The 12,106-nt window shown below is 50.4% G+C and overlaps 2 protein-coding genes across 2 annotated transcripts; both read left to right on the top strand.

Moving 5' to 3' along the window:
- Window positions 1-2,187: 2,187 nt before the first annotated feature.
- Window positions 2,188-3,926, top strand: HOXD13 (homeobox D13). The gene is made up of 2 exons (XM_050339919.1): window positions 2,188-2,893; window positions 3,676-3,926. Exons 1-2 carry the CDS (start codon window positions 2,188-2,190, stop codon window positions 3,924-3,926), a joined length of 957 nt encoding a protein of 318 aa, XP_050195876.1.
- Window positions 3,927-9,388: 5,462 nt separating this feature from the next.
- Window positions 9,389-11,054, top strand: HOXD12 (homeobox D12). Its single transcript, XM_050339991.1, has 2 exons — window positions 9,389-10,025; window positions 10,292-11,054. Exons 1-2 carry the CDS (start codon window positions 9,464-9,466, stop codon window positions 10,528-10,530), a joined length of 801 nt encoding a protein of 266 aa, XP_050195948.1. The 5' UTR covers window positions 9,389-9,463; the 3' UTR covers window positions 10,531-11,054.
- Window positions 11,055-12,106: the final 1,052 nt, after the last annotated feature.

Genomic DNA, 12,106 nt, shown 5'->3' with positions numbered 1-12,106 from the left:
GCCTCCTGCCACTTGTAAACTGGGTGGATCCCCTCAGAAAACCGACCTTTGCTTATGAGATCATTATTTTTATTCGTGTGCATAATATCATGTATGCACGACATTGCTGTTTTATACAGCCTTCACAAAACGGCTCATTATAAAATTGAAGCTGTTAGTCATAAACCCGCCCAAAATGTTTTCTGGTACACCGAGGGGCTCTCACTGGAGCAGATGTCTCGGCAGGACTGAAGACTTCTGCGGGCGTCGCTGCGGCTGCACCGTGATTTGCTTTGATGTAATCGACCTCAAAAAGCTCTGAAACCCTGAGCCTTAGGTGATCCTTTCTTTCGGCAACCTTATTTGAAATGTCCTGACGTCAGAGAAAATTTCAACGCATTTACTGCAAGAGGCAACACAACGGAACGTGGGAATACAAATGGAAATACGTCTCATTTCTAGGGACTTTTCTTTTTAGCAATGTTTTCACTAGAAAGTTGCATTCAGGGGCATAAAAGGGTGAGAAACTTGTACCTCGACAAAACGTCCTCCTAATTACAGAGGGTTTCATGTCCTGAGAGTAAATACTGGTTCAACTTATAACTGTGCAAAACACGTAATCACGCCTGGCTAACTTCTTAGCTGATTATGAAAGATTAATATCAATTAAGTGGTCAGAGTTAACGAAAATGAACTCGCCTATGCCATCCGGTTAGTGCTGTAATTACTGGCACCCTTTTGTCATTCCAAACCCTGCTTCCAGTTACTGCCGACGATTATTAGACAGATTATAAAGCAGGGCAGAGGGACCGGCTGCTGCTACGGGACCTGCCGCGATCCCGCGGTAGCTCAGCGGTCCGGGGGACCCGCCACCACCTGCCCGGGCTGCTCAGCAAGGACACCCCCAGAGTCCCGAAATCCTGTCGGCACGGAGTTTCACCTCTGAGGAGGCTACCTCTCTTTTCTCATGCGCCTGAGCCTCCGTAGGGACAGTAAACACGGCCCCGGCTACATGGTTTTCATCGACACGAAGTCTCCCTGCCCTTCCTCTCGGAGCTGCCGCCTTTCACAACAACTTCTTGCCCTCCGCGCCCGGGAGAGGGCTAAGTGTCCAATACAAAACCGCGGAGCTACAGGAGCCGGTCACGAGGCGCAGGGGCTGGGGTTGTGATTGAGGTTGTGGTTAGGGCTGGGGCAAGAGTTCGGAGTCGTCTTTGGAGCTTTCTCTATTTCCAGCACTTCGCACTCCTGCAATTTTCGTCCCGACACAGCGGGAGAGTCGAGAGAGACGACAGAAGGATTTACCACAGTCTTGAGAAATCACCACGAGAACAGTCGTCAGCATAAGCGAACGTTGCCTTTTAACTAGGCTACCTTACCACGACATGAACTGACACTGCAAGGGAAAGAAAGCCACATCTAATGAGTGCCAGGTTTACCATCTTGCACCGCGCACACACATGGTGCTTTTTCCTGGCCGGTAGCAATATCGGGATAGGGGTGGGGGAGGCCAAAGGAGGATTCTCCCGTGGACCGAGATCTCAGTGAAATCAGGGGACCCCTTCTCGCTTATAACAAAACACTTCTACTTCATATATCGCCGGGAAGGAGGGAGGTGGGGAGGATGGAATACAAAGACTGTGTCGGGGTTTTCCATATGTTGCCGACGCAATAATGAGCTGGAAAGGTCTCGCTGTGGATCCGGTCAGACCTCTGTCCGCGGCTCTAAAGAGTCCCTGCCCGCGTCTTCAAAAGGTCCAGTGGTACTTGGCTGGCCCTTTTGAAGCCGCGGGCAGGAGGAAGGGGGGGATGAAAGCAACAGGGGCCGGGGTTGCTCCGGAGTGGCATCACTGCCGCCGGCCCAACCCCCCTCCAACACCGGGGCCTTGGCGGGGCGGGAGCTCTCCGGCGGGGCGGGGGTGGGAATAGACGGGGGGCGGGGGGGGCCGCCGTCGGTGTGGACCGGGGGGCTGCGAGGCGAAAGGGGCAGTGCGGGCAGCGGGAGGGTCACATGTTCCGACAGCAGCCTATGAGCAGCCCCCCGGGCTGAGGCAAACTAATCTGGGGCCGGCCGCCCCCACCCCCGTCCCCCCTCCCAACCTGGACTTCGTTTTTATAAACGTACCGCCAGGATCCAACCTGTTGGAGGCAAATAACCATACGCATCATGCCCGGTCGGGGACAGAGCCACCACCGCCGCCGCCCGCGATGTGCAAGGCCATGAGCAAAGCAGCGAGCTGGGAGATGGACGGACTGCGCGGCGACAGCAGCGGTGGCGGCGGCGGCGGCGGTGGCGGCGGAGCCCCCGGGCAGTGCCGTAATTTTCTCTCCTCGCCCGTTTTCGGGGCGGCGCACACGGGCCGAGCGGCCGCCGCCGCCGCTGCCGCAGCCGCCGCCTCGGGGTTTGCCTACGCCGGTGGAGGGGAGCGCTCAGGGGCGGCGGCGAGGCCCGACCCCCCGACCAAGGACTGCCCGAGCTCCGCCACGCCGGCCACCGCCCCCGCGCTGGGCTATGGGTATCACTTTGGCAATGGATACTATAGCTGCAGGATGTCCCACGGGGTTGGGATCCAGCAAAATGCCCTGAAGTCTCCCCCCCATGCCTCCATTGGCGGCTTTCCCGTGGAAAAGTATATGGACGTCTCCAGTTTGACCAGCACGAGTGTCCCCGCCAATGAAGTCTCCTCCAGGGCGAAGGAAGTGTCCTTCTACCAGGGCTATACAACCCCTTACCAGCACGTTCCTGGGTACATAGACATGGTCTCAACGTTTGGCTCTGGGGAACCGAGACACGAAACATACATATCAATGGAGGGCTATCAGTCTTGGACTCTGGCTAATGGCTGGAATAGTCAGGTTTACTGTGCCAAAGATCAGACACAGAGCTCACACTTCTGGAAATCGTCCTTTCCAGGTACGAGAGGGGGAGAAATGGTCTGAGCAGAACTCCCCTGCACCTCCTCCGCCTGCTCGTCCCCTCCCCCGCCCCCCGGGCTGCAGGGGCGGCCTGCCGAGCTGGACACGCTGCACAGACAAGCATAGAGCAGGGTGGGGGCGGCGGATTTTCTCTTTTTCTCACCCCCCTTCCCCCTCCTTACTCCAGAGAAAATCTCACCCTCTGCTTTCCCGCGGGACTGACCCCAGAACCTCCCCTCCACTAGCGCCCGGGCACTGGATGCCCGTCCCGCGGGCTCCGGGGCGGCCTCGGGTTCCTTCTGCTCATTCCCTCTGTGGTCGAGTTTTATTCGCGTTTGCAGTTTTCAGGACGATGGCTCAAAGGGTTGCCTTCTTCTACCTCTCTGTCTGGCGACTGATCCGGCCCCAGACCTCTTAAGAGACTGCAAGTAGTGAGGGCACGGAGGCACAAACCACATGCAAACAAACCCGGGAAACTCTCACCAAAGCGATTTCTCTGTGTGTGCTGCCGGCACCGACCTACTCTCGGCCCCAAAGCCAATGCCCCCGCCGCCCTTCATGCTCAGTTAGCGTTGCATGCCTGAAAAGTGATGACAGTCCATCAAGGTTTCGGTGGTGCCTTACTAACGTGTAAATAATGTGGTAGCGTAAATAATAATAAACTGTAAACAACCCGGCATTATTTATTTGCCCATGAAAACCAGTGCCCAACAAGTATTGGTTAAGTTTTAAACGCCTGTAATAAAATTCTAATTTTTCACATAATGTCTTTTACAATAGGGGACGTTGCACTAAACCAGCCCGATATGTGTGTCTACCGGCGTGGGAGAAAGAAGCGAGTGCCGTATACAAAACTGCAGCTTAAAGAACTCGAGAATGAATATGCCATTAACAAGTTCATTAACAAGGACAAGAGGCGAAGGATATCCGCAGCCACAAACCTGTCTGAGAGACAAGTTACCATTTGGTTTCAGAACAGGAGGGTGAAGGATAAGAAAATAGTCTCCAAACTGAAAGACAATGTATCTTGATACATTAGATGCGGACAGTGATGGATATATAAACTCAATTTACGACCAGCTAAAGACTCTTGGAAAGACTTGAAAATATATTTAATTTTTTTTTTTGGTCCTTCCAGTGGTGGCGAAATTTCGGGAATTGTTTTCCGTGAAAGTCAGCGTTTTTCTCTAAGTGTAAGGGAGTGTTGACAAGCCTTGAATTGAATTATAGTTCAGTTTCTTCTTTTCGAAAATAATAATAATAATAATATAATATTAATTATATTTTCTGTTCTCCCCTCTAGGCCAGTATAAAGGAACTTAAATATGTTGAATGGTTACAGTTATAACTTTCTTTAATGCTTAACTCTTCGGGAGGGTTTCTGTTTTGTTGTTTGTTTTGGTTTTTTGTTTTTGTTTTTTTTTTTTGTCTGAGCAACAGCCAGTGCCAAAAAGTGTCAGTTTTGATTTGGTATCGTAAACTTCAAAACATGTCGAATGAAAAAAAAAAATCGGAAAATGCAAGAAAGCCGGAATACGGACCTGTGGCAGCACTCGCCTTCTGCCAAAACCCGCCAAGTCCACTGGGACCGGAGAGAATTACTTGGAGGGTTAGTGGCTGTAGCAGAATTTTTAATTGCTTTTCGAGAGAGAGAGAATCTCTCCGAGCTGTTGCGGGGCAGAGTCCCAGGCATGTCCCACCGCGCTCCCCGCTTCCGCAGGTTTGGGTTTGAGGTTGGGCTTGGGGTTTCTTTTTGGGGCAGTTTCGTTTTCTGTGAAAGGATTCCACACTGCCCGGTTGAAAAAGGAGCCGTTTGCTCCCGGGAAGGGGTGCTTTGGTCCCGGGCGGGCGCTGTCGGCCGGGGGGCTGCGCGGCTGGGCACTCCGCGGAGACGCAGGTCGGGGCACCTGGGGGGCAGCGCTTTCGGCGTGATGGATTGGCCGGCTCGCCCTGCAAGCAGAGGAGAGGCTGCCCCTACAGAGGTGTGTATGGACCTGCGCAGACCTAGGGTAAAATGTCCGCTCTATCCTGTTTGTCCGGACCAGCGCAAGACTCTTCCCCTTCCTCCCGCCAAAAAAAAAAAAAAAAAAAAAAAAAAAAAAAATATTCCTCGTTGGATAAGTGAAATTCATTGCTAATTTTTAATTTACGAAAAAACCCACGGGTGTTAATGACAGCAGCAATAAATAAGGAAATTCAAAAAATGCCATAATTAATATGGGCCGAAAGGCTAGGATTTTGTCGATTTTGTAATTCTTTTAAATCTAGTGTGCATGTTATGATATACACAGGGTGATCAGACGCGCTAGTCAACTACTAGGAGAGAGAAGTGATATCCTCTCTGTTAATGTGCCTCGTCTAATTATTAAAATGTGTGTTCCAAACTAGTATTATTTATTATAATATACTATTGCTCTAAACACCTTGATTAACATTGTATGTGGTAAGACTTGCGATAAGTCTATTTCTCCATAAACCATATCCTTTTTTTTTATTTGTTTTTAAATCTGCTTTTGTGTTGGAAATACAGTCTGGACTTCCCAACTGTTACCGATGTTGCAAGTATTTTCCTGAACCGCCATTAATAAAACGGTTTCTTTTCGATATATATAAAAAGAGAGAAAGAAATTCTCCTTCTTTTCAGGAAGGGGTTTCACGGGCTCCAGGCTTGCCTGGGATCTTCTCAGAGGCACTTATGGGACGCCGTTCCTGGGAAATGAGAGGTAGATAGGACAAGAGGTGCATTAAAGCATGGAAAGGGGTATCCGAGAGTACCTTCGATGGGAAAGAGTTTTTAGGAAGAAAGAAATGTTGACTGAGAGAAATGTTACCATGGGAGGCATGGGAAAGACTGTCTCTCCCCTCTTCCTCCGAGCCCTGCTCGGCCTGCCCCGTTGCCCCGCGGCAGAGCGCGGCCCACCGCCCCTTTGTTCTCCCCTTCCAAATGGACCGGCACTTGCCGATTCCCCGGCCGTGGGGCGGTCTGGGACGGCCCCCCTCCGTTCGTTCCGCAACCCGCTGGTTCCATCGGGGGATTATCTTCCGCCTCCTCCGCCCTCTTCCTCCCCCTTTCTACTCCAATTTAACGTTCACGGTAATTGAGGCGTTTATTTTCCCCGAACAGATGAAAAAAGTCCATTTCTGAGCACTTCGGATTTTATCGTGAAGTGCGTTTTTGTTTGGACTAAAGGGTAAAAGGACATTTGTGGTACTCATCATTTACCTACCTGGAACAGCCCTCTCTGCTGATGCAGTCTTGTTTTCTCCGAATGTTTTAAATTCTTGTCTTCTCCCCCTGGCACCCCCACTCACCCACACGTACTCCTATTAATTCTACAGAGGTTTTTCCTCCCACCGAGTCCCCCTGAAGATGGAAGGCCGGGCACTGCCAGAGCTGTTTTGTTTCCCGGCCCCGGAGCCATCGCGGGCTGTTCTCTTCCTCCTTCCAGGCTTAACCTTTGGCTTTGCCGGGCTCCGTGCTCTCAGAGGGCGCTTTGCCACGGCCAAAGCCGCCTTCTCAGGGCAGGAGGAAACCCGAACTGTCTAGCAAATCGGTACCAGATGGAGAGGAGTCGACTTTTAATTTCTTAAGAAGATGCAGAATCATTAAGAAGGCAGCAGCTACAGGGAGGAGGACGGTGAGGCCGGGACACATCAGCCCGTTTACCTACCAGCGTAGATTGAAAGGCTGTTCTAAGCCTGGAGTTGGGGCATTAGTGAGCGTTATTCAAAACCTCCGTGGCTACAGCTTGGACTCTTCCAGGACGCCAGCTGTACGCGGCCCCGGGGCTGGGCTGCCGCCGCGCAGCCCCGGCTGTAGCCGGTCACAACCATCCATGTTTAGAGAAAAGGGCATGATGATTCGCTTTAAATGTAGCGCATGTTACTACAGATAATTAATATGTACCTCGACAAAACGAATTGCAAATGCTCAGTGGCGCAGTGATGCATTGCTTAGCTCCTGTAAGGCAGCGCTATTTCCCAGCCATGTCTGAGGCAATCCTGCCATCTCCTGGACAGCTCCCGGCATAGACACGAGAAACCTTCCCCTCGCTTCGGGAGCCGTGCTTCCGAGTGATAAATGAGCGAGGGAGGCTGTTTGGACACACGCAGAGCAACCTTCGTCTGTAAACTGGAAGGATATGCCAGTGAAATTATAGCATGTGGTCAGCTCTGATGTCCAGGCCGATCCGGATGCCTATTTAAAAAAGAGGGAGGAGAAAAAAAAAAAAGAAAAAAAAAAAAAAAGCGGAAAGGAGCGTGTGAAAGCAACCCTCCGGGTCGCTCTACCCCTCAGTGGCGATATTTCCTGTACAGACACAGGCGGGGGGACACCCGCGGCAATAACACACTGCCCCCCCCAAACAGCAGTCGGTTGAGGCTGGAAAAAGCAGCACAAATCCGTCCTAGGCTCTCTCTCCCTCCGCTCCGCTCCGTGGCCAGTCGCCTCGGGAACAAGATGTTTCTGTTGTAAATACTTTTCCCTGCAGATTGAAACATAAACACCACTTTCTGCAGCTGTGACTGTCTCCAGCTACTCTAGGTTTTGATTTCTTTTAATTAATTAACAATTATAGATGAGTTGAATATTAATTGAAAACTCTGTTTTCTCTGATCCCATAAAATTAGTTTGAAGTGTCACCTTTCTTTCCGGTAACTGGAACTCACATCCCTTCCTTGTGTTTAATAGGGACAAAAATATAGTCTTTGAACTGAAAATGTTCCTTCTCTCTCCCTAGAACCAAAAATCAGAGTCAGCTTTTTCGTAAAAGGTGACTATGAAAAAAAAAAATATTCCCCATTCTCTTAGGGAATGAAAAGTCAGAATACAAGTAAGCTAATAAGTGGGAGATTCAATTGGTAGACATAACTCAAACAATAAAAATTAAAAGCAGTGGTCAGCAATATCCTCCAGCGGCGCTTGTGTGGTCCTGTGTGGTCTAGGAGAGGGCAATCATTTAAAGATTTCTTCCAGGGCAATGAAATTACTGCAGAATATACCCCAATTTCCCATTAAACAGAAAGATGAATTTGATTAGGAGAATGTCAAGAAGGGCAACGTCTCTGATCTCGGCTTAGAAATAAAACCAAGATTAAAACTATGATTAACAGGACAATAACACGGAAAATTAACCCTACAAGTTTTTAACCGCGGTAATGAAAGCGGCGAAGTCCAGGTATTAAGGCTTCGCTTGACGCAGGGTTCGCACAGACCAGGGGAGATTCTCTTGGGAAAGAGGCCGAGAACAGAAATACCCGGTCCGGATGACGGATGTGCCTCCAAAGTGTCCCGTGGGTCAGTGGGGCGGCGGTGCAGGGAGCGACCGGGAGCACGGAGCCCGTGGGTACCCCTCCTCGAGCTCTCCAGTTCCTCACGAGTGTCTTTAGGTGCAGCACCTGGGACTTTGCCTTTCCTCCGTGGGAAGTCCACTGTCTCGCGAATTGCATGTTTTGGGAAAGGACACAAGCAATCTCCTCTGAGGATGCTTTCAAATATGATTTTACTTGCTCTGGTGCTACGTGGAAAATAGCGGAATATCCGGGTTCTTGTTTGGTCTATCAGAAATGTAAAGCTACGTATAACTTCCCAAAATAACACAGTAATAATACTGTAAGGGATAATTTTATTCTCAGGGGAGAAAAATTCCTCACACACAACCTGAGAGATGGCAGGGGGGTACCCAGCTGAGGTACCACTGCACTCACACCCTTTCTGCTGCAGAGCCCAGTATTTTCTTTCTTGAAGTATTTCGATTTTATTTAATTAATTCATTCATTCATATCAGAGGGTTGTTTAATAATTCCCTGATGTTGCTGTTGTTTTTCTCTGTTTGTTGATGCTTGTTTGATTGTATTTTAAGGATAAAACAGATTCCGAGTTTTAGAAGCATTGTTCTCCTAGAAACGCTTTGGAATGTAGATGAAAGGTAGAAGGTGTAAAAAGGGCAGGCGTGCGGACCTAAGAGAATACTAGGCATTAGTGTGCTAGAATGACAATGCTGGTAATGTCCAATCGATTAAGATTTTAATTGCTAGTATATGCAATGCATTGAATGTAATTAGGGTCAGAAATACGTACGTGTGCCCTGAACATTCACATCTCATAGCCACCACAGATTATTCCCAGTCCTCGGTGCACACTCTTACCGTGGGTATCGTTCTGGCCCAAAGGATGCTGCCAGCCGGCGGGCACTGCCGGCACGGGGGCTGCACCCTGTCTTCTCGGTAAATGTTTGTTTTCCTCTCATCTGTCCGCTGGCGCCGCAGCTCAGCCAGCCCGCCCTGGCCACTTTTATAGAAGTGGAGACCATGTTTCCCCTCCCCCTTGCAAGCTCGGTATTTTCATATTTCAAGTGTTATCATAAGACTTTAAAAAAGTGGGGGGGGATGAAAAGAAGGGGGGGAGGAAAGCGGGGGAACTCTGTGGCTCGGTCGCTGGAGGCGGTGCTGAAATTACCGGCTTTGAAGAACCTGTCTGCTAAGTTTCGTCCAATCGTTTCAGGCTTTCCGCTTATTCCCTGTTGTAACTAAATACCGCTGTAAGAACAGCTGAAGTCCTTTGTTGGAAATGTGTGATCGCAGTCTCTACAGATCTGGCTACGTTGGTTCTCTCTTGAATTTGCAATCTCCAGATTCCTTTTATTTTCCCAATTTGCGGGCTAATGGCAGTCAATTGGCGGCTCTGCCCACCATTTCCTACCCCCGGAGCTCGATCCCCTGGACTTGCTCAAGTTCGTGCGCAGCCCAGCCGCAGAGCCACGCGTTCGGCGGCGCGGCGCAGCCTTACCTCCCCGGCTCCGTTCCAATCAACATCAGCTCCAACGGCAACAAGGAATGCCTGGAAGACAACAATAAATATTACGCCCACGATGCGAGCTCTAAACAAGAGGAGAGATGCAGGCAGAGGCAATCTTTTGCAAATGACCCAACTGTTACTCACACAACCAACTTAAAGCCCGTAAAGTATGACCACTCGAGCCTGCAGAGAAGTTTGCATGGCTCGGCTGCTCTTTTTGAAGTGAATTCCTGCAATTCAAGCTTAAAGGAGGACATCAAGAATCCCGTCAACTTGAACCTGACAGTTCAGCCCGCAGCAGTCCAGTCATGCCTCAGACCTTCAGTGCAGGATGGTATGCCTTAAATATCTCGCTTTAGTTAGAAGTGACCTAGCTGTATTTGCTTTCTAAGATTTTGTAATTACTTTGTAACCCCCTGTAACCTTTCCGGAGCGATAATCGCTTAATCAGACTCGAAGGTTAGATAGAAATTGTGCTGTTGTATGTACTTTGCCCAATTTTCCGACCTAGTTTAGCCCTGTTATTGCGGGATTTTGTGCATATTCATATATTTGCATATCCAGACTTGATCCACTAAATTATCGACGTGTTTGTTGTAGGTTTGCCTTGGTGCCCTACCCAGGGGAGATCAAGAAAGAAACGGAAACCTTACACAAAACAACAAATTGCTGAATTGGAAAACGAGTTTCTCCTCAATGAGTTTATTAACCGACAGAAGAGGAAAGAACTATCGAACAGACTGAATTTAAGCGATCAGCAAGTTAAAATTTGGTTTCAGAACCGGCGGATGAAAAAGAAAAGAGTAGTAATGCGAGAGCAGGCTCTTTCTATGTACTAGAGCAGAGTCCGCCCGTTCCTGCATGAACCTGTGCCGGAGTGTTCACCCCTAGAGTAGAGCGTACGCGTGACTGAAACGCGGGGAGAGTGTCTTTTTACCATTTAAACCGAGTTCTCGAAATGCGTAGGATCCCTGCGGGAAATTGGCAAAAGGCTGAGTTCTTAGCCAAGATAAAGAAGACGAGCCGGACCAGAATGGAAACATGTATTATCAGCTTTTTACCTTTCTTTCTCCATTTATATAGATTTTCTCCTGCATCTTACCCTCTCTTTCCCCGGAGAACAAGCGGTGCTAATATAAGATCGATTTCTTTTATCTGTATGTAAACACCATTTTGCAGCAAAATAAAGGAATAACGCCTAGTAAAGACGTCAGCTCTGTGAGTCCCGGCTGCTCCCTTCATCTGCTGCCCTGTACACCAACCAGGGCGGGCCTGCGGCGCCGGCTTGTTTTGTGGTTTGGAGTAACCTGCTCGAGCAGCGATGGGGAAAGTGGTTAACAAATCAACCTTTTTCTATAGTCTTTTTTTCCCTCTCCTTTTCCCACTTCCCTTCCCCCCCACACACCCCCGGAGCCGCAGATCCGGCCGCAGACCGGCGGAGAGGGCACGTGACACCCGCGCAAGGCCGCGCGTAACCTGAGCGCCCGCTCCGCTCCGGCCGCTCCCGCAGCTCCGCTCCGGCCGCTCCCGCAGCTCCGCTCCGCTGGGGCGGCCCGTCCCGACGGCACGGGCGGGGGGCCCTGTGTGCCCGCCGGCCGGGCCACAGCCCCCAGGCCGCGGGCAGGGCTGCTCCCCGGGCGCGGCAGAGAAAATCCTCCCTCGGGAAAACCCGCCCCTCTGCCCCTCACCGCGCTTCGGGGCACGGCGGGGTCCCGCGGACGCAGAGGGCCGTGTGGTCGGGCGCCGATGCCTTCCCAGGTGGTCCGGCAGGGCCTTGCCCTTCCAGCGCTCCTGACTTTGGCCTTGTCCAAGCGCTGCCCTAAACAGGCGAAAGGCAGCGGGCGGTGCCGGGGCAGGGCCCCAGACCGGGTCACGGCTGGCGGGAAACTGGGGGCCCCGTCTCACCTCTAGGTTACCGCAGACGCGGGATACTGGAGAGCACGGAGGTTTTGGTGGGACTGATTATTTTGGGGTTCTGTCCCCGTTTCCGCATAGGTTTTTATGAGGGAAAAGGGAGAACAGTTTCGAGTTTTTGCCCAGATATAAACTTCAGAGAATAACCCAACCGGAGGGGTTGGGAGCAGTATCCAAGCCGTTTGATTACTGTTTTGGGACAAGAATGAGATCGATTTTTCCCGCATCTTGATAACAAGCTTTCTCTGCCGAGAGCAACCCGTCTCTGCAGCACCAGAGCAGTCAGACTGGCCAGAGTTGCAGGGCCAGAGGAAATTAGACATTGCCTTGGTCTGTTAGCTCAGAATGTAAATTCTAAAAAAATATGTCTCGGAATTTTGGTTCTTATTAAAAACCCTTTTGGCTGCAATTTCCATCTAAACCTGTTCCTTAACGAAGGGGCAGAGGCCGCCTTGTTTTCTTGGTACATAAAGTAGCCTCAGATATGGTTGTTCGTGGCAT

This window comes from Myiozetetes cayanensis, unplaced genomic scaffold (genome assembly GCF_022539395.1).
Source record: "Myiozetetes cayanensis isolate MyiCay16 unplaced genomic scaffold, myiCay2020 scf9, whole genome shotgun sequence".
In the NCBI taxonomy this organism is placed as follows: Eukaryota; Metazoa; Chordata; class Aves; order Passeriformes; family Tyrannidae; genus Myiozetetes; species Myiozetetes cayanensis.
Note: the sequence above shows the minus strand (reverse complement) of the source record. Positions and strands in the feature narration are given on the sequence as shown.

Excerpts from the sequence above, each read along its gene's own strand:
- HOXD13 (XM_050339919.1), top strand. The coding sequence starts at position 2,188 with ATGTGCAAGGCCATGAGCAAAGCAGCGAGCTGGGAGATGGACGGACTG. Across the intron at positions 2,894-3,675 it reads CTGGAAATCGTCCTTTCCAG|GGGACGTTGCACTAAACCAG; the intron begins GTACGAGAGGGG and ends CTTTTACAATAG.
- HOXD12 (XM_050339991.1), top strand. The coding sequence starts at position 9,464 with ATGTGTGATCGCAGTCTCTACAGATCTGGCTACGTTGGTTCTCTCTTG. Across the intron at positions 10,026-10,291 it reads CAGACCTTCAGTGCAGGATG|GTTTGCCTTGGTGCCCTACC; the intron begins GTATGCCTTAAA and ends TGTTTGTTGTAG.